The sequence below is a fragment of the Lepidochelys olivacea genome (assembly GCF_965140295.1).
Source record: "Lepidochelys olivacea isolate rLepOli2 genome assembly, chromosome: 8".
Classification (NCBI taxonomy): Eukaryota; Metazoa; Chordata; order Testudines; family Cheloniidae; genus Lepidochelys; species Lepidochelys olivacea.
In genome coordinates, this window is record NC_140418.1 from 47,663,844 (window position 1) to 47,683,163 (window position 19,320).

General features: G+C 48.8%; 1 protein-coding gene across 1 annotated transcript in view; it reads left to right on the top strand.

The window, feature by feature from the left end:
* LMX1A (LIM homeobox transcription factor 1 alpha) overlaps positions 1 to 10,597 on the top strand; it is a 142,069-nt gene extending 131,472 nt beyond the window's left edge. The window contains exons 5-9 of the mRNA XM_084636416.1: positions 4,023 to 4,192; positions 7,719 to 7,796; positions 7,957 to 8,026; positions 9,568 to 9,738; positions 10,115 to 10,597. Coding sequence (XP_084492542.1) covers positions 4,023 to 4,192; positions 7,719 to 7,796; positions 7,957 to 8,026; positions 9,568 to 9,738; positions 10,115 to 10,275 — 650 coding nt within the window. The 3' untranslated portion in view covers positions 10,276 to 10,597. The remainder of the gene's footprint in view (positions 1 to 4,022; positions 4,193 to 7,718; positions 7,797 to 7,956; positions 8,027 to 9,567; positions 9,739 to 10,114) is intronic.
* The last annotated feature ends 8,723 nt before the right edge of the window (positions 10,598 to 19,320 follow it).

The window sequence follows — 19,320 nt, forward strand, 5'->3', positions numbered from 1 at the left end:
TTCCAAGACTTACTGGAAATCGACATGAACAGTCCAGAAAGCTCTGCAGACAGCTCTTTTAAAACTTTTGGATATGAATCTTTCAGACTGGCTGATTTTAAAATGTGGATTTGATAGTGGAGTAGACAAAGTCGGCATCTTGTAGGAAGCACGCAGGCCTGTATTTTGTACAGTGTCTTTCTTTTAAGCTGTACCCCAGAATTCTGTACTGGCTTAGAAAATTTAGTTATGGAATTGAATAATAGAGGGGGGCAGATAATGGGCTCTTCTGTTCACTGGCAATGCTGAAAAAAAGGGTTTGGGGTTGAACTGGAAATGAAATTGTTAGAAATTTTTGGCAAACCATAAAGTTTGTTTCATAAAAGTTTCATAAAAATGAAACAAAAAATCTTCATTTCAGTTAGAACAAAATGATAAGTCTCAAGAAAATGGAATCATTTTTGATTGTTTTTAATAAAACAAAAGGAAATTTTGAAATGAAGTCATTTTGAACCCAAAAGCAAAACATTTCATTTAGAAAAAGTCAAAATGAAATGTTTTGATTTTTTCAGATTTTTTTTTTTTTAGTATTTTCGACCCAAGCAATTCAGCAAAATGAGCCCAGTTTGGTGAAACTTTTTGATGTGGTTGAATCTGAATTTTTTTTTACCAAAAAAACAAAAGTTTTGGTTGAAAAATTTCAGCCAGCTCTACTGAGTAATGGATATTGATGTCTGTTGATGTGAAATTGACATTTATTAACCCAAGAGGTAAATAGTGACTAATATGACCTGCATGGGAAAGAAGGTCTTAGGCAGTCTTAGGCCATTTGTACCATTTTGTTGGGTGGCAGGAGATAAGAGCCCAGAGTGGATGAATCAGTGAACTGGTCTGGCATACTAGGAGGTTGGATGCTGTATAAAATGAAACAATGGTCTCCTGTGGTATAGAACGGGTTCCAAATTAGACAGACCAGTGATCCAGACTGTTGGAGCAAATCCTATGAGCTGTTAGTTGCGTGGAACAGCTATTCCAACCCATACCTCTCAACTGTCCTGCATTGTGCAGGGCATCGTACACATGGCATCGTACACATGGCCCCAATTTTTAAAGGTGTCCTTCAGTCCTGTGCATTGCCATTGCGAAGTCCCGATTCAGCTGCTCAGCCACGTTCCTTTTTTGGAGCCGCATGTCTTGGTGTGTGATGTTGTCACATCTCACATTTGCAACCAGTCACTGCCATGCTGCAAGCAAGTGGAGCAAGGGACACCTTGCGGGCTTCCCTACACTGGGAGAAGGTCCCCAAATTCCTCTCGGAGCCTGAGATCAAGGGCATCCTTCAGGCACCCGTGTTGGCTTCCAGGGCCAAGGAAGGGGCAGCTGAGCAATTGTTTAGCCCCTTGCTGGACTGCTCCTCAGTCACCTGCTTCCTTGAGTAGTTGGATGTGGAGCTGGGCTGGCTGGGTTTCTCCAGTGGCTCGGATCTCAGGCTCAAGTGAGTGGACGCACATTTCTAGTCCAGCTTCGGGAAGACCATCTGCAGCTGCAAGGATGTGGTTCACCGGCAGATCCGTTCTGCCAGGGAGGGGGATCCCCTGCCCATGCTCTTCCCTGCAGCCAGGACTGTCAGCATCCCTGGGGAACTGAGGGGCCACTGCACTGATCCACCTGCTCCCCTTTCCTATGAGCTGCAAACTTGGATCAGGAAAACTGGAGTTGCCATAATACCCGCCTCTGTCACCTCACTCCACAGTTTGGAGCTTGATCTTAACCGTATGGGTTCATCCTAACTTTCTTTCTGTGTTATTGTATTTCATTAGTATAAAAAAAATCACTAATTTGCTTTAATGCATTGCTCTTCCAAAGCCCGTGACTCTCAAGTGCTCGCATTATTTTCACCTTAGCATCTTAAATATGCTTTTAGTGCACAGAATCATTGTTTAGTTTCACCATCATAAGTTCCAGGCTATTTGTATGCTTGTACTTTGATTTAAAAACAAACCCAGTGTGTCCAATAAAAAAAATTGTCCCTTATTTTAAAGTGGGTTGTCCCTCATTGTCTCTCATTTTGAGTGTCACAGTCTCTCATTTCAGAGTCCGGGGGTTGAGAGATAAGTTACAGCCTTTGAAAATACAGTGAATTCATCGGCTGAACTCTGATCCGTCTGTATTGCTCATGCTGCCAAAATTACTTCCCTTCCTGCTCCTCCATTTGGACAATTCAGCTTTTAATCTGCCACCTGAGGCACTAAGCAGTGAGTTTATAAGTTGTTAAGTATTTTAGACCTCCAGGGAGAAATGTCCAACTTGCTTGGCTTCAGGCTCCACCTCCTGTCCTTGTGTAGAAAGTTCAGCTTTCCTTTAAATGGATTTATAAATCGTCGTTCCTTTTTCTAGTGCTGACACTACTGTCTCAAGCAGGGCTCCACAGGTGTCTAGCTCTCACAGGATATAACCTTCAGCGGAGACTGCTTACATCATAAATTGGTGGAATGAATAGAGGAAAAAAGGGGCCGAGAAAACCCTCCCCAAATTCCTTCCAATCTTTAACAAACATATGAAACAAGTTTAAACTTCACATGGCATTAATTCTTGTTTTTCCCCAAGTGCCTGAGTTTGGGTGGTTTTATGTCAGAGAAGAGATGTATGCTCCTATCGCCTACGGTTCTGCAAACATCGAGCGCTAGTCCTTTCATCTCACTTTCACATTGTCAGGTTAAATTATGAAGAACATCTAGACTTTGGATTTGGGGGTCAGAGCCTGTCCCCTCTTTATCTCTCTGTAATATTTGACTGCTACAGCATTTTTAGTCCTTAAGAGAAAAGTTCTCCCACATGAATTCTAGGGAGAGGCTTCTATGGTTTCGTGTTTTGCCTTGGATGTATTCCTGACCCAAAATCATAATGTCCTCTTATATAAACTGCATTTGTACACATTTAAATCTGGCCTGATCTATGATCCGTAAGTGAATGCACAGCAATATCTTCTGATCAGTCAAGAATGGCCCCGCCCTTCTTTTGTATCAGTATAAACTGTCCTTGCACAACGTGTGATGATGAGACCCACAAGACAACAACAGAAGGGTGATTTGAGGAGGTCATTGTACAATAAAGACACAACACAGTGGATAGTCCTGGCTTCTAGGCCCAGCTTTACCCCTGATCTGGTGTGTGACCTTGGTTAAGTCACTTCATCTCTCTGAGCCTTAGTCTCACCATCTGTAAAATGGGAATAATGATACCTTTGTAAAGTGCTTAACACAAGAACCTGGAAGTGTGGGTTGGGCCTCCATAGCTAAGGCTGCATCTAGACTTCCATTCTCAGCCCTGTTATGGTGTGACCAACCAGTGTGATTTTATTACGAATCTCACAATATTTGGTGGAGTTTGTTTCACATGATCCTGGATTCAAACTTATGAATTTCCCCTTGTTCAAACTGGCCACCACTTCCCCTTGCTTTCAACAGTGCTGAAGCCAAATCTCCCCCAGTCAAGATGGCAGAAATTCCACAAGAGCTTTGCATGGAAAATCGAGGCTGCTTTTAGTGAATATGGCCGTCCCCTCTGCTTTCAGCAAAGCCAGGCTGCCCTCAGGGAAGATGGCTGCCATTTTGTGATTAGGAGGCTGGATAGGAAACTATGAGGAGGCAGGACAATGTGGAATCCCCAACGTCTGTGGTGTTTTGAACAAAATATATGTGGCCAGATGGAAGTGTAAATAAATCTATGTAACTGAGGGTTGGCAGGGTGGCTGGGGAACTTGCAGCAAAAAGTCTTTAAAAGGTGTAGCTATATGTACTAAGGGTTCAAAAGTGGCCAAGTGATTTAGATGCCTAAATCCCATGTTCACAAGTGACTTAGGAGCCTAAAAGTCATTGAAAGTCAAAAAGTCTCAGGCTCCTAAGGCCAAGTGGGAGTTGGGCACCTAAATCCCTTGGAGGATCTGGGTGTTAAAATGTACAGTTCAGCTAAACCAAGACGCGCCTCCCAGAAAGCTTGGATGCTCTGCCCATCACCTTTATGGGCCTGCTTAATTCTTTCAGGTAAAAGTGATGATGAAGAGAGTCTATGCAAAATAGGCCACGGTCCCAGGAAAGGTGCTGAGGACAGCAAGGATCACAAGCGTCCCAAGAGACCCAGGACAATCCTGACAACACAGCAGCGGAGGGCGTTCAAAGCATCATTTGAGGTCTCCTCCAAGCCATGCAGGAAGGTACAGTGAGAAGAGAACCGTCTGCATGTGGGAGATGTCAAGCCAGATCCTCAGCCAGTGTCACTCCATTGAAGTCACTGGGGCGGTGCTGATTTACATGGGCTGAGGATCTGGCCTGCTCTGTTTCTGTTGTGTGTGTGTGTGTGTGTGTGTGTGTGTGTGTGTGTGTGTGTGTGTGTAACATGTACCCACGCAGCCAGAGGTACCCAGGGAACCCAGCTTTCCAAAGCACCTCCAAATGTGAGCAAATTTCCCAGCTGTGCATGCAAGAAGAAATGAAGGCGATGTGCTGTAAGGATACATATGAACGCCTGTGTGCATGCTGCATGGTGGGTAGTTCTTTGACTCTGGGCCAGACCCCAAGCTGGAGTAAATCCTCCTAGTTCCACTGAAGTCATTGGAGCGACACCGATTTACACCTGCAGAGTCCCAGTCCCATGCCCTGTGGACTGGTGGAGTGACTGGTGTCTGTGGCAGGCATGAAGTGCACCTACCAGTACCCCAGAGATTCCAAAAATCTTGCGGAAGAGCCTGCTTCTGTCTCCCTGGGTTCTCAGTGTCCTAGTGGGAGTCAGGTGGAATGGTATCTTCCACGAGGAAGATTAACAAGTAATATCCTTCCTTTGGAGTGGGTTTGCTTCGTACCACTGATATGCTTAGCTGGGGGAAGCACGGTCTTGTAGTTATGGCACCAGCACGAGGCTCAGCAGAACGGGTTTGGTTCCTAGCTCCGCCCCAGACTTCCTGTGTGAACTCGGGCAAGTCCCCTGTGCCTCAATTCCCTGTCTGTAAAATGGAGATTTTAATCCCCCCTTTGGCTTGTCTGTTTAGACTGTAGTCTCTGTAAGACAGCATCTGTCCCAGACACTGTGTGCTAGATGCTGCACCACACAGAGTGGAGGCTACGACCCCTGTCCCAAGGACTTGATGAAAGGATCTCTTAGCTCAGGGGTTCTCAGCCTTTCTCTTTCTGAAGCCCCACCAACATCTTATAAAGATTCCATGGCCCAACTGTGCCACAACAATATTTTTTTCTGCATATGAAAGCCAGGGCTGGCGTTAGGAAGTAGCAAGCAGGGCAACTGCCTGGGGCCCCACACACGGGGGGCCCTGCAAAGCTAAGTTGCTCAGCCTTCGGCTTCAGCCCCGGTGGTGGGTCTTGGGGCCCCAGGCTTCAGCCCCGCATGGTGGGGCTTTGGCTTTCTGCTCTGGGCCCCACTAAATCTAACATTGGCCCTGCTTGGTGGACCCCCAGACTCCTGGTTGAGAACCACTGACTTAGATCATCCCGGAAAGTTAGCGGTGGAAAGGATCTCTTAGAGCATCCAGGCTATTTCCTGGAAAATGCAAGATTGTTTCCTTCCTATTGTACATTTCTCAGTGTTTTAAGTCTTGTTGTTAAAAAAGTCCCAAGCACCTGCAATTTGTGCTCAGATTAGGTGTTTGCTGGACCTTAATGTCCTAGAACTTCATGAAGTTGAACCCAAAGAAAGTAGGACCTCTGATTACTGACTCTAATAACTCCGATGCAGTTGCTGAGCAGTGCGTCTGTCCTGGTGATTCCACTGGACAATATATCCCTGACTCCATCCTCACCCAACTCTGAGATTCATATTATCCTCCAACTGGCGGTCCTCCTGGGCCAGCTACTCGGCTGATGTAGATCAGCACAAGTCCATCGAAGACAGTGGAGCCACGCCAACTGGGGATCTGGCCCCTTCTCGCCATTCCATCATTAAAAGGGCCTTTTCCCACCAGTGCTCCGGCAGATAGATGTAGAGTTACGGCTCCACGGCTGTGTTTTTTCAAGGCTCAATTACAGTAATTGTTTGTTATGCAGGGCTCCTTCTCATCGCTGATCGAGGCTAACGGCTCATTCAGGCTGCTGTGGATTCCATTCTTACGGGCATGGAGCTGCCCGAGAACATTACTCCGCTGCAGAAATTGTTGCGCTGACTCCCTGTCGAGCTAGACATTGATTTTCTTTAAAGTTCTTCTATTGTGTTTAAGGTCCTGAGTGGCTGTGGGCCAGATTATAGACCCCATCTCTGTTCTGATGTTCCCAGCCAGTTCTTCTGATCAGAAGCTGCAGGTAGCTGGACTGGGCCTGGCTGTGATCTTGCGTCCGTGGACAAGACAGCATCTTACAGTCACGTGCCACAGCTGTGAGGTTCTCCACCAGTTGCAATAGGAAGTGCTCAGTCTGTCTCACAGCTGAAACCTGTCTGGGATTCCCCAGTACTACAGTCCTCCCACCAGCCCCATCTGCCTACCCTCCCACGCCTTCCGGAATAACCTGAAGGTCAACAAACTCAGGCTCTGGTGAACTGATGGGGAAGCTTGTCCGTAGCTGAGAACCCCTCCCTAAGAAGGCCCTGCCCCCAGTCACATCCAGGCTCAACAGGAGGAGTGCTTGCTCAATGCTGCTGTATGATCACATGAGATAGTCTTTGAGATAACCAGGACCCAGCCCATATAGGACCAGATTGTATCTTGCTGGCACTGTCCCACTGGTGGGGAGCTCAAGGGGCTCCTTCCAGATCACACAGGGGGGTGTATGCTACTCCATGCCTTAGTTGCAAGGGATGGTGAGGGCGAGGGAGGGGTGCATAGTCCCCATCTCCTCCCTGCCCCCTTGGTGCAGCTTGTGCCCCTGGAGGAGCTAGGAGGGAACAGTCCCTGTGCTCCCCCAAACACAAGCACTGCGCTTGTGCCCCATCCCCACGTGGGGATGTGAGGGAGAGGGCAGGCACCAGACATCCTTCTCTCCTCTCTGGGCCCCTGTTCTGGGCCAGGGCATGGCGTTGTCATTAAGGGTGAAATCCTGGCCCCGTTGGCATCAATGGCAAAACAGCCGCTGGGAGCAAGATTTCTCCCCCAGGCTTCATAGGCTAAACTAAATACCTTAAATTCCAGCCAGTGCAGACTGGGGACTCATCCCTAGGCATTTGATTGCTTGTGTGTACATGCGAGGCAGAGAGCGAGCCACATTGTGTGGTTCCTTATTCTTTATTATTTTTACTATGGAAGCACCCAGAGAGCCCAGTCAGGGATCAGGGTCCCATCACACTAGTTGTTGTACACGTAGGTCATTTAAGGAGAGTTCTTACCAGGAAGGGCTTACAGTCTAGACTGATCACCAGACCCGAGAGGGAGCGCAAACAACTGGAGGGGCGACTGCAGGGAGGCAGAGAGGATGAGGATAGTGAAATAAGTGCTTCGTATGGGAAGCAGCTCACAACTCACCATCTGGGTGGCCAGCTCCAGGGTTCACAGGCCTCGAGGCGAAGCCTCCACCCCAAAACGGTCTGGAGGGGACGGTGCAGTCCATGGTTCTGTCTCTCTGAGATGGCTCCAGTGGTAGGAAACCTCCCCGCCAGCAGGCTGCCTGCTGGGCCTCCTGAGGACTGTGTGAACTGGAGACTCCCCGATGTTCTGGGTCACCGATCGCCATTAATCCTCTGGAATGAACCTGCAAAGCCTCTGGGTAAAAGACTGAGGATGTCTGCTGTGTCGTTTATCCCAGGTCAGAGAGACGCTGGCAGCCGAGACGGGGCTGAGTGTGCGAGTCGTGCAAGTTTGGTTCCAGAATCAAAGAGCGAAGGTACGTAACCTCGGGGGACGATATGGGGACAGGACTTCGTGACCCAGGAGGTCCCTTCGGCCCTATATTCTCCTGGAAACCACTGTCCTAGAGCTTTGCTCTTGCCTCCTCCGTAGATTGACTTGTTTCAACCCTCTGCATCCCTTTCCTTCCTGAACAGATGAAGAAACTCGCAAGGAGGCAGCAGCAGCAGCAGCAAGATCAGCAAAACACCCAGCGGCTCAGTTCAGGTACCACTCAAGCCCCCCCACATCCCTATGCGGCGTGAGACCCCCACGACCACTCTCGGAGACCACAGAGCGGCTGCACGATGCTGCCCCCCCAGTCGGTGGCACTGCTACTCCCAGTTCAATGGCAGCGCTTACTTCCTGCTGCCCGTGTCCCCTGGTTCCTGGCCTAGAAACCCAACTCTTCTAGCTGAGACCTCTCATTCTGCTGCAAGACGGGCCCTCCCTGCACTCCAGAACTTGACACCATCCCAGGATCTCTGCCCGGGATCCCCCAGCTCCGTGGTGTGTTACCCCCACATCCACTAGCCTGCTGTGAAATGCCCTACATGCGTGGAGGAGTCTCCCCCTTAGCCAGCAGAGCTGAAACTGTTACTAGCTGTCATAAGATAAACAGCTCACTTAGAAGCCCAGCCACAGCATGAGACTCGATAATCTCTTGCAGCAGTGAGTTCCGCTGGTTGTTCACATGCTGGGTGAAGTAGCATTTCTTTTTATTACATGGCTTACAGCATAAGGGCAAGGGACCGGAAAGGGCAGCTAGTGTGGGAAAGGGGGTCAGGGTTCTTGCTGCCGCTAGGGGTGAACCTAGGAAAAGATGGTTTGGCTTTAATTAAAACAGAGACAACTAAGGGCTCAGTGCTTCTCTGAGGACTTCCTAGTGCACTCGGGCAGGCAGGGGTGGGGGTGGCGAAGCCGCTCTTGCCAGGGAGGGAAAGATTCTCATTTCTGATAAGACCCCTTGGTGCTGCTCTGGGAGTGGAAAGGAGCCTGAAGGGGAATGGGAATGGCCCCCTGGCTGGTGCAGAACTGGTGAAAGGGCTCTACAACAGTCCTGATCTACAGCCCTGGGCAAGGAGTGTTTTTGCACTAGGGAGTAGGAGGGAGGGCTACACTTGTGGCGGGGAGGGGGGGAGGGGACGTGGCCAAATCACACTGCTCTTCATCTGTTCTCTGCATCCTAAGGCCCCCGGGGAGTCATGGGAAGCTGAGAGTCAGTTAGAGCAGCCCTGAGGAGGCTCTAACTTACACTACAGGCCATGGTGGCCCCGGAATGACCCCAGAATACATGGTGTGTGAAGGTGATTTAAAGCCACCTGTGTGTTACCCCTCCATCCGGGCCCCAAGCATAGGACGGGAGTGACTGACAGAGCATTCTCCTCTGAGCATGCAGGGCTATGACTTGTCCAGAAGTCTGGAGTGGATGGAGCCTAACATCTCTGCCCATTTCTGCAGGGAAGGAGGGATGACAGCAGCACAGCACAGAGAGATGCTGCCAAAGGGGGCCAGAAGCTTAGCTGGCAGGGCAAGAAGGGGGGAGCTGAGTCCTACCGCTGGTGGAGTAGAGTAAGGAGTGCCACCATGGGACTGCGGGTTCAGGGATGTGTGTGAGAGAATTGCCCAGAGGGTAAGAAGGGACCCAACACTGCTGCCTGGGGAGGAGTTTGGAGTGCAGACCTGTATAGCAGCCCAGGGAGGTTAGAAACAGGGGGGCCCTACAGCAACATTTGGCTCTTTGACATCAGTTCTCCCTTGTCTTACAGCTCAGACAAACAGTGGTGGGAACGCTGGCCTGGAGGGGATCATGAACCCATACACCACGCTGGCCCCACCACAACAATTGCTGGCTATTGAGCAGGGCGTCTACAGCTCGGACCCCTTCCGACAAGGGCTGACCCCGCCCCAGATGCCAGGAGACCACATGCACCCCTATGGTAAGAGCCTCTGGGAAATTGCAGTGCTCATCTCTAGGCACCTCTGCAGCAGGTCTCTTTCCACCCGCCAATACAGAGCCTGAATGGAGATTCCACCCTGACTTACACACACACACACACACAAGCCAGTTCTCACCTCCCCTGCGAGTTTCCATAGCTGGTGAGATTGGCACCTTCCCGAAACCCAGGCTGCCTTCCAGAGCTCCAGCTGGAGTGTTGTGGATCAGCAGTGCCCCCTAGTGTGGGCAGTGGCTTAACGCCCACAGTCCAGCCCTTTAGCTCTGTTGGGGGACAGCATTATGTCACTGCGAAGTGCTTTGCTAGGACTGTCCATCGCCAATAATACTTCAACATCATTTGTTTGCCTCACTTTAAGGTGCTGAGCCCCTTTTCCATGACCTGGATAGTGACGATACCTCACTTAGCAACCTGGGCGACTGTTTCCTAGCAACTTCAGAAGCTGGACCACTGCAGTCAAGAATGGGAAACCCCATCGACCATCTGTACTCCATGCAGAACTCCTATTTCACTTCTTGAGCCTTGTCTGTGTCACCTGGCCAGGCACAGGTGTCTATGACATTACAGGTTAAATTCACTTCAGATATGGCGGGCAAGGGGTTTGTGTTGCTGGAATACTGTCAAACAATATTTTGTAGCTCAGTATTTCCAAAGACTGAATAAGTTATGGATCGCATAGTGTCATGTTTTTATTAGAATCCTACTATTAGATACCAAGTGTTTATTAGAGCTGGGCTGCATTTTTCAACTTGAAATTTTAACAATGGGGGAAAAAACAGGTTAAACATTTCTGTGAAATTTTGACATTCCCCATCTCCTGTTTACCCCCCTGTCTGGCTATAGAAAGGGTTGATTTAAAAAATTATTCATGTATTTATTTTTTTTATTTTGAAATTTAGACAGAATTTTGATGGGGAAAGGAAAAAACAGGGAACACTTTGCGCAAAGTTTTCACAGTTCCGTCACCCACACCCTCCCCCTGCGATTTACTGGGATTTATTTCAGCAAAGTTCTCTGGCCTGTGATATACAAGTCAGATGAGATGATCGCATTGAGTGACCTTCTGGCCTTAGAGTCTCTGACCATATGATTTCCGTCCTCCTATAGAAATGGTCCAAAACTTTTAAAATTTTGCAATTTTGGCAAAATTTGATGAAAAACGGGAAAAATTTCAAAGAAATGTTCGCCATATTTTTTTTCCTGTTTCTCTACCAGCTCTAGTGTTTATTGATAAAAACAGGGACTTTTAATATAGACGTTCTCATGCAAGTGTAGACATCTAGAAACTCCTAATCTCTCTCACACTAACTGGGAAACGCCTGGCAAGAGGTTGGTATGTTTGGGTGTGTGCATATGTGAGCGCACATGGGGTGTGTGTGTAAATGTATGTACTCCACAGACACACCTGCATATAGTATCAACAAAGTTTATTCCTAATTCTATCAGAAATGTACTGTACAGCAAAAGTAACTTTATTTTCAGTGTGAACCATATTTAAGGAAATGCTTGATGCACTTAAGTTATAAGACAATAATTTACTTTTATAAAGGTTATGTTTAGTTTGCAAAAGCCCAGCGGCAGGGAAGGAACATTTGATTCCTTGCAATCGAGAGGTCTTTGGTGCTTTCCATCTGCTTGGTTGCTTTTAAAGGTTGGTTATAATCCAAAGACTGTCTGTGTCAGTCATTGGAGCCTGATCCTGGGCCCACTGAAATAAAAGGCAAAATTTCCATGGACTTTAATGGGGCAGGATCAAGCCCTGTATCTGCTCTGCTCCCTCTGTGTCTCTGAGTCATAGCTGCTGGCTTCACTGACCATCTCAGGAGTTTTCCATTCCTAGCCCGGTAGAAGCCAATAAAGCGATGGAAGAGTGAGATGGAATATGTTCTGCCCTGTGCATCATCAGCAAGCGGATTAGCCCTAGACGACTGCAGACCTGGTGACCAACACGGGATCCTGATTCTCCCAGTAAGGAACCGATCCAAAGTCCATCAAAGTCAATGGAAAAGCTCCCACTGGTATCACTGTGCTTTGAATCGGGCCCTGGAAGGAGAACGGGGAGTCGTTTTTCATGATCTTGGGGCGAGTATGCAGATCCTTGTGTGAACATTCACAAGGGTCTGTATTTGACCTGGGGCCAACGCTGATCAGCTAAGCTCAGATGGCAGAATCTAAGGGCTGGTCTACACTGGGAATTTACAGCTGCACAGCTACGCATAAGTGCTGGAACTAGGGGTGCTGTCACACTCCCTGGCTTGAAGTGGTTTCCATCATACCCAGGGTTTACAGTTTGGATCAATAGCTCGCAGCACCCCCACTGCACAGATTGTTCCAGCCCCCCTGCAGCTACATCACTCAGGGATGTGATAAATCCACACCCCTGAGCAACACAGGTAAACTGACCTAACCCTCTGTGTAGACAGCTAGGTGGATGGAAGGATTTTTCTCTTGACCTAGCTATTGCCGTATGGCTTACCTGTGCGGATGGGAGAACACAGGTAGTGTCTACACTGAAGCACTGCAGCTATGCCACTGTAGGGTTTCAAGTGTAGACAAGCCCTACACTGTTGCTGCTGCTGAGCACAGATGGGTTTCCAGTACCCTAGCGGGGAGCGTGAGGCCAGCACTTTGGGTTTGTTCATGCGAACGCTTAGTTTACGGCCAGCTGGGGTGTGAATCTACCCTGCATTAGCTGCCCGTGCGGACTCTGCTGATGAGCACCAACCATTCCCTAGTGCATTTTAATCTGCTTCAGTTGCAAAGCAGGCTAGATCAAAACGCACTACAGAAAGTTTGGTGCTCAGCAGCAGGGTCCAGACAGACACGTAGCTTGCAGCAAGCCCAGGTGTCAATCTACCCAGCATTAGCTTGCCGCAGCCTAGGTGTTTGCATAGATGAGTCCTGAGGAACACGCTCCGTTTGGACCTGATCCAAAGCCCGTTGACATCAGAGGCTTTTTGATCAAGCCCTTCATCTGGATCCACGTGAGCTATTCCTCCTCCAGAAGAGAGAATACATATGGAGCCCCACATGGTCACTTTTCTGAGTAGACCCACCCTTTAAGCAATGGGTTATCCTGCTCTTTGCTTCCCTAGTGCAGCACAAAAGCATGAAGTTTCAATGTCCCAGTGGTCTTTGGGACAAATCAAGTGTGGGAGGGCTGCCTGCTATCCACCCACGTGCTCCACTGAACCGCTGGGGAAGCCACAGGCTCCTTGGCAGAGTTTTTCTTAGACTCAAGCCCTGTGCTGAGGCAGGTGCAGACGCGTCCTTATCCTATTATAGTTTCTGTGTTGTGTAATTTTGTGCTGTTGTTATGGATAAATTATGCAAACAACAAAATGTAAAATGAATGAAAGTAACTGTGGTGCTGTAGTTTCCGGCTAGTGGCCATGTTAAAGACCTGACACTGAATGTAAGGGGGGGCTGATGGATGAAAATGACACGCCATCAGAAGTGATGTACGAAGATTAAAATAAAAATCTCTGCAAAGTGGCTGGTCTCTTTGTGTGTGAAGTGTTCTGTTGATTCTGCGGTTATCAGAAGGGTGGGGATGTCAAGGAGGAAGAGGAGTTGGGCAGGGCATAGTGAGATAAACTGACCAAAGAAGGATAGCAGGCAATCTATATATATTTTTAACAATGAGGGCTCTATTTGACAGGGGAATAGCCACTCAGAGAGAAGCAATCAGAGGTCCACAACTGGTCTGTACCTCTGCCTCCCACTCAGAAATAAGCCAGTCACTGCTTTCCAGCTGGAAAGCCCCACTAACTGGCACTTCAAAGTCAAAGGGGTAACATTAAACCGGACAAAACCCTGGAGAATCCCTGCATGGGCTGGGGAAACGTGGTAGATAAAACGAACTATAGCAATAGGGATTTTCCATCTCTAACTCCTGGGAGCTACAGCCCTACTCTACTGAGGGTCCTATGTTGCATTGCTTGGTGTTTGCTCACTTTATGAGGCCTGAACCAGAGCCTTTGAAGACTCTGGGAGTTTTTCCATTCACTTTTTTGAGCGTGGGATCAGGTCTCTCTGCTGCTGTCTTTTGGTAGCCATTCATTCAAGCACTTTGCGCAATTCATTGTTTTCCTGCACTGGCTCAGTGGTCACCATAGCATCAGTCCCACCTTATATGGGTCTGCAGCATCTTCGCTTGCAGTATTCGGACCATTGGTTAGCTGTCTTTTAAAGCAAGCGGTAGTTGTGCCTTCCTTTAACTCTGGCAAGTTTGGTATCAAAACAGACAAGTGCAACAGGGATTGGGGGCAGTGCCTAGCACAATGGGGCCTAGATCCCCCCAGTTCTTGCCTGTTAGACGTGGGGATGACACACTGGCTGTCTCCTGACAGTGGTGTTGCAGGTAATTCAACACATATTCCACGCCCTGCACTGATATGATCTCAATCACAGGTAAATGGTGTCAGAACTGCCAGCCACATCAGGGAGGTTTTAATACTAACAAGGTCACAGAAGGTCTCTCCAGCTGTTCCTATGTCTTTCTTTGCTGCTTGTATGGCTGTCTGGGTGGAAGGCAGCGGAGAGAAAAGCACAGAGGTGGAGGAAGTTGGGGACAGGGATTTCAATTCAGCCCTCCGCAGAAGATTTAAATCGTGCTTAGGCCTTATAGTGGGTTAATTTCACCCCGGGTGCTGAAGTGAGACACCAAACCCAACAGGGCTGGTGGTGAGGATCAGGGCTGGCTGAACAGACACAGATAAAACAAACCAGCTGCACCCTCACCTCCTAACTAAAAACCTGAAGGCTTTGGAAATTCAAACTGAAACATCTTCATTTCTTCCCCCCACTATTTTCAGACTGGGAAATCAACGGGAGTTAGATGCCTAATGCCTTTGAAAATCTAGGTCTTGCTTCCTAGAAACAACCAAATGTTGCAGACCAAGGAGGCTGGGTTGGTTGGGATATTAGTCCAAGAAGCTGGATACCTGCTGGAACCTCTGGACTTCAAGGGGTTCAGTAATCGTGGCTGGAAGGAGTTATGGAACAATGTCCTAATAATAGGATTGCTTAAAGAGGCTGGAATGAAAGGAATCTGGCCTTAGGCAATGGTGATCAAAACTTTTCAGATCTCCTCTGAAAAAGACAGGTAAAAGACACCATTAGCTAGAGGCCAAATCTTAGAGACAGCTCTCACTCTGGTAAAACTCCCATTGAAGCCAGCTGGAGTTTCACCTCCGTAAGGGCTTGGGTTGGTGATTTCAAAGTAGGGCATTGAAACCCTACTGAAATTCAGTGTGTGATGGGCACCGTCCTCCGTCAGCCTCCTTTGAAAGGGCTTGTGGTAGGCCGGGCCACTTGGGCTCCCAGATCTGGCCATACAAATATAGAAACGTCTGAGGCGGATTGGCTACTGGCCATATCAATGTATTTCAGAGCTTAGTGCTTATTGATGATATTTCTCTGTAAGACAGCAATGTTCCTAGTGGTGTGTAGGACACAGAAAACCCTAGATTGCAGAGAAAATATGGTTTCTTAAACCTGTCCACCACCAAAAATTATTTCCAGGCACATGGCATGTCTTTCCTGTGCTTTCTTCAGAGGTAGCTTTACAAAGCTGCTGGCTAGACTGCTCCTGATACTGCCAATGGCCCCTGAAATGGCCCTGCTCAATGGGATGATATCTCTTCTGGCCTAATGCGCTCATTCCTTTTGCTCTGATTGTGGGTCTTGGCAAGTCCATAGCCATGGCGGCCCAGATCCGCAAAGGTATTTAGGTGCCTATCTCCCACTGAAATCAATGGCAGGATGACAACACAGTACCTTTGAGGAGCTGGGCCGTTGTCACTTGTTATCAATCTGCACCCTCCATTTTGCATTGGGTGGCACCCATGAAGGTGCGTAGGCATCTAAGTGCCAGACTTAGGTGCCTAAGTCCCAGTTTTGGCTCCACTGTGATCCACAAAACTCCTCCTATAAGTGTCTGGACTCACTGGCTGCCTACGTTTTTCAGAGTAAAAATGACCCTATATTCTCTGGAGGTCACATTCCTGTCTCTGCACATGCTCACTCTTAAGCGTCTGGCCTCCTGAGCCCAGGGTGATTCACAAACCAGGGGAAGTTAGTAGTTCACCAGTCTAAATTATGGGCGGGGCCCAGTTTAGCAAGTGGCCTCTGAGCATTCCTACTGGATTGGGTCCCCTTCAAAACGCAGGGGGAAAAAAGCAGGCGGTATGTGTTATAACTCCTAGCCTAGTAGCTAGAGCACTCCCCTGGGGTGGGGAAACTCAGTGCAGTTCCCCCTCTGCCTGGTAGGGGGGACAGGATTTGAACAAGGCTCTCCCATTTCTCAGGAGAGAGCACTCTAACCCCTGAACTATGGAATGCTCTATACAGGGCTCCCTCAGCCTCTCCTGGGGAAGCTGTAGCATGCTGGATAACTAAGGAAAGAGTGATTGGAGCAGGGGGACTAGACCCAGAATCTCCCTCCTCCCAGGTGGGTGCCCAAACCACTGGGCAACAGAGTCATTGTCTCGCCCACTGTGGATAAATACATAAACAGTCATTCGGCCAGAGAAAGAGAGCAAGACAGCATGAAAACATTGTAGTCTGATGGTTTGGGCAGCTACCTGGGAAGTGGCAGACCCTGGGTCCAGCTCCCCTGCTCCAATCATACTTTCCTGATTTATCAAGAGGGCAACAGTTTCAACAGGAGAGACTGAGGGACTCTTTTATCAGAATCTACCAAAGCTCACTGGTTAGAGCGGGTTCTGCAGGAGTAATAGACCCCTGTCCGAATCCTTTGCCACCCCACCCCTGATCCTGAGGGAGAATTAAACTTGGCTCTCCCACATCCCAGATGAGTGCGGTCATGACTGGGCTGAAGGTTCTAAGGTGGACACCACCTCCTCCTCCTCTGGCCATTTTATGAGGCACCAGGTAGGCACCTAATGTGTTCCCTCAAAAAGTGCCTTGGGTACCTAAGTCCCCTGACTCCAGGCAGTTTGTGGATCTCAAAGCAGAGCTAGGTCCCCTCCCTGAAGCCTGGATTTAAGCGCCCAGCTCTGAGGGAGGGGCAGGGCTTAGCACAACCCTTTCTTGGTGGCACCTCTCAGGTTGCCCATCTTGCATTCTGGCTTTTGTGGATTGAATTCTAAGGCACCTCTCTCTCCCCATTCATTGTACAGGGAGCCTTGGTGCCTAACTCAAGCTTTGTGGGGTGCAGTGTTGTTCTTGTGAAGTTCTAGGCACCTAAAAGTTAGGCACTGTGAAGCTCAGCATCTCAACACCTAAGTCCCTTTGTGGATCCCACCCCTATAGCATCACTAGAAATGCTGCAGCAGCACAGCTGTAGTGTAGACACTGAGGACTTGTCTACATAGACGCACAGCTGCCCCGGTGCAGTGATTCAGTGTAAGCACTACCTACAGTGACAGAAGGGGTTCTCCCATCAGCGTAGTTAATCCACCTCCCCAAGGAAGAATTCTTCTGTCAACCTAATGTTGTCTACACCAGGGCTTAGGTCGGCTTAACTATGTTGCACAGGGTGTGAAATTTTCCACAACCTGGTCTACACTGGGGGGGGATCGATCTAAGATACGCAACTTCAGCTACAAGAATAGTGTAGCTGAAATCGACGTATCTTAGATCGACTTATAATCACTTAATTTGTGTCCTCGCGGCGCAGGATTGACGGTCACCACTCCCCCGTCGACTCCGCTTCCACCTCTCACCCTGGTGTCTACACTAGATGAGATAAATCGATCCCTGATAGGTCGATCACTACCCGCCGATTCAGCAGGTAGTGTAGACATGGTGAGTGATGCAATTAAGCTAGACTAATTTGATAGTGTCCCCCAGTCTTTGTGACTGCCCTTTTGATTATGAAATTGTTCTGAGCCCTCACGTTGGCTCTGTCACCTCCTCTAGAGCTAAAAACATCAAGAAGTGTCAGAATAAATCCTTCCACTGAGCAGAGAGCTAACAATGGGCAACAATCAAGAGTCATTAAATTAGATGATCTTCTGTTTAAAGGGAAACCCCTGGAACAATGAGCTGGATGCAGTGTAGAGAAACCAGTTTGCTCAGGTGGGCCATAGCTAAGCAACAGATCACCTGATGAGAGACTTGAAGCTGCTCAGGGTGGTCACCTGACAAGGACCTGGAACTCTATAAAAGGAAGGCACTCTCACTACCCCATTTTAGAAGCAGATTAGAAGCAGGCAAGGCTGTGCGTAAGGAAGGGTCCTGGGATCCTGAAAGGACATAGCCCAGCTCCCAAAGCGCTTTCATAGTGGTGAGAAAACTGAGGCAGGATTTTACATGAGGGTTTTGTTGCATTTCCATAGATTTGCATATTTCTCGTGCTGTCCAAGAGTAATGTGTGTGTTTAGAAATTCCTTTACGGAGTCTGTTTGTTACATGCCTTTACTGTCATCTAGCCCCTGAACAAAGGAACAATAAACCAGATTCGGTGGAACTCTGGGAATGTGCAAAAGCTCCTAGGTAGGCTTGGGAGAGCTGGTGCTACTTTCAGGGCCTAGACAGTTGGACTGTCCTCAGCTCTCAGAAAGGGGTGTTATACAGAGGATCTCCTCCCTGGAGTGGGTGGAGAGGTCCAGGGTCACAGACAGTGCTTAGACTGTGCCCAGCCCTAGCAAGACCTGAGCATGAAGGATCCAGGGACTTGGGTCCAAACAGGGAAATCCCCTGCACATCCACCAGGGGAGCCCCTCCAGGGGTTTAAGAGGGGCCTATATTTTTGGGTGCCCAACTTGAGCAACATTAAAGGGGTCTAAGTGTCAGAGGGCAGGTGCTCAACGCCTTCTGAAAATCAGACCCCGGGATGGTATCTCAAATTGGGCATCCCAAATCACAGGTTTCTTTGGAAAATCTTAGCCAGGATTCTTCTAACTGTCTTTCCTATCCCCATGGCATACCCCTCTTTCCTGACGTTTCCGGGAGACTAGAGCCCTCTGCTTTCAACAGGGCAGGTTCAGCTGTACCATGCAATGCACATGTTAGGCAAATCCTGATCCTCTGACCCAGAGGAGGACACGATCCCCTTCATTCTGTGTACATGGACTCTACCCCAAATGCTCAGGTGGGCCATAACTAAGCAACAGATCACCTGATGAGGGGACTTGAAGCAGCTTAGGGTGGTCATCTGATAGGGCTTTTTCACTGGCTACCTCTCTACTTTGACCCTTGTCCCCTTGTGGCAGGGTGATGGGATTGGGGGAGCACCAATCTCCACCCCCCTGCTCTCTGATGTCCCGCTTGGGGTGGGTTTTGGCCTCGATGCAGGCACGCTCCTCAAATGTGTCTCTATTTCAGAGCCAGCAGTCAGGCCTGTAAGTTGTGGGTCACGGCAGCCCATTGGCCCTATGTCTGTGGCTGGCTCTCAGGCTCCACCTCCGGGGACAGGACAGGGCTGGACGGCTACATAGCCTATGTGGCTCTGTACGAGTAGGGCATCTTTTTTGGGACTCCAGTTCTCCTTGAAAACCATCAAGCCTGAACCTATTGCCGCATAGGAGTCATGGCTTAGCAGCTGGCCAGCCATGCTTTTAATGCCCTTTAGTGGTCATTTATGTATTTCTTAGC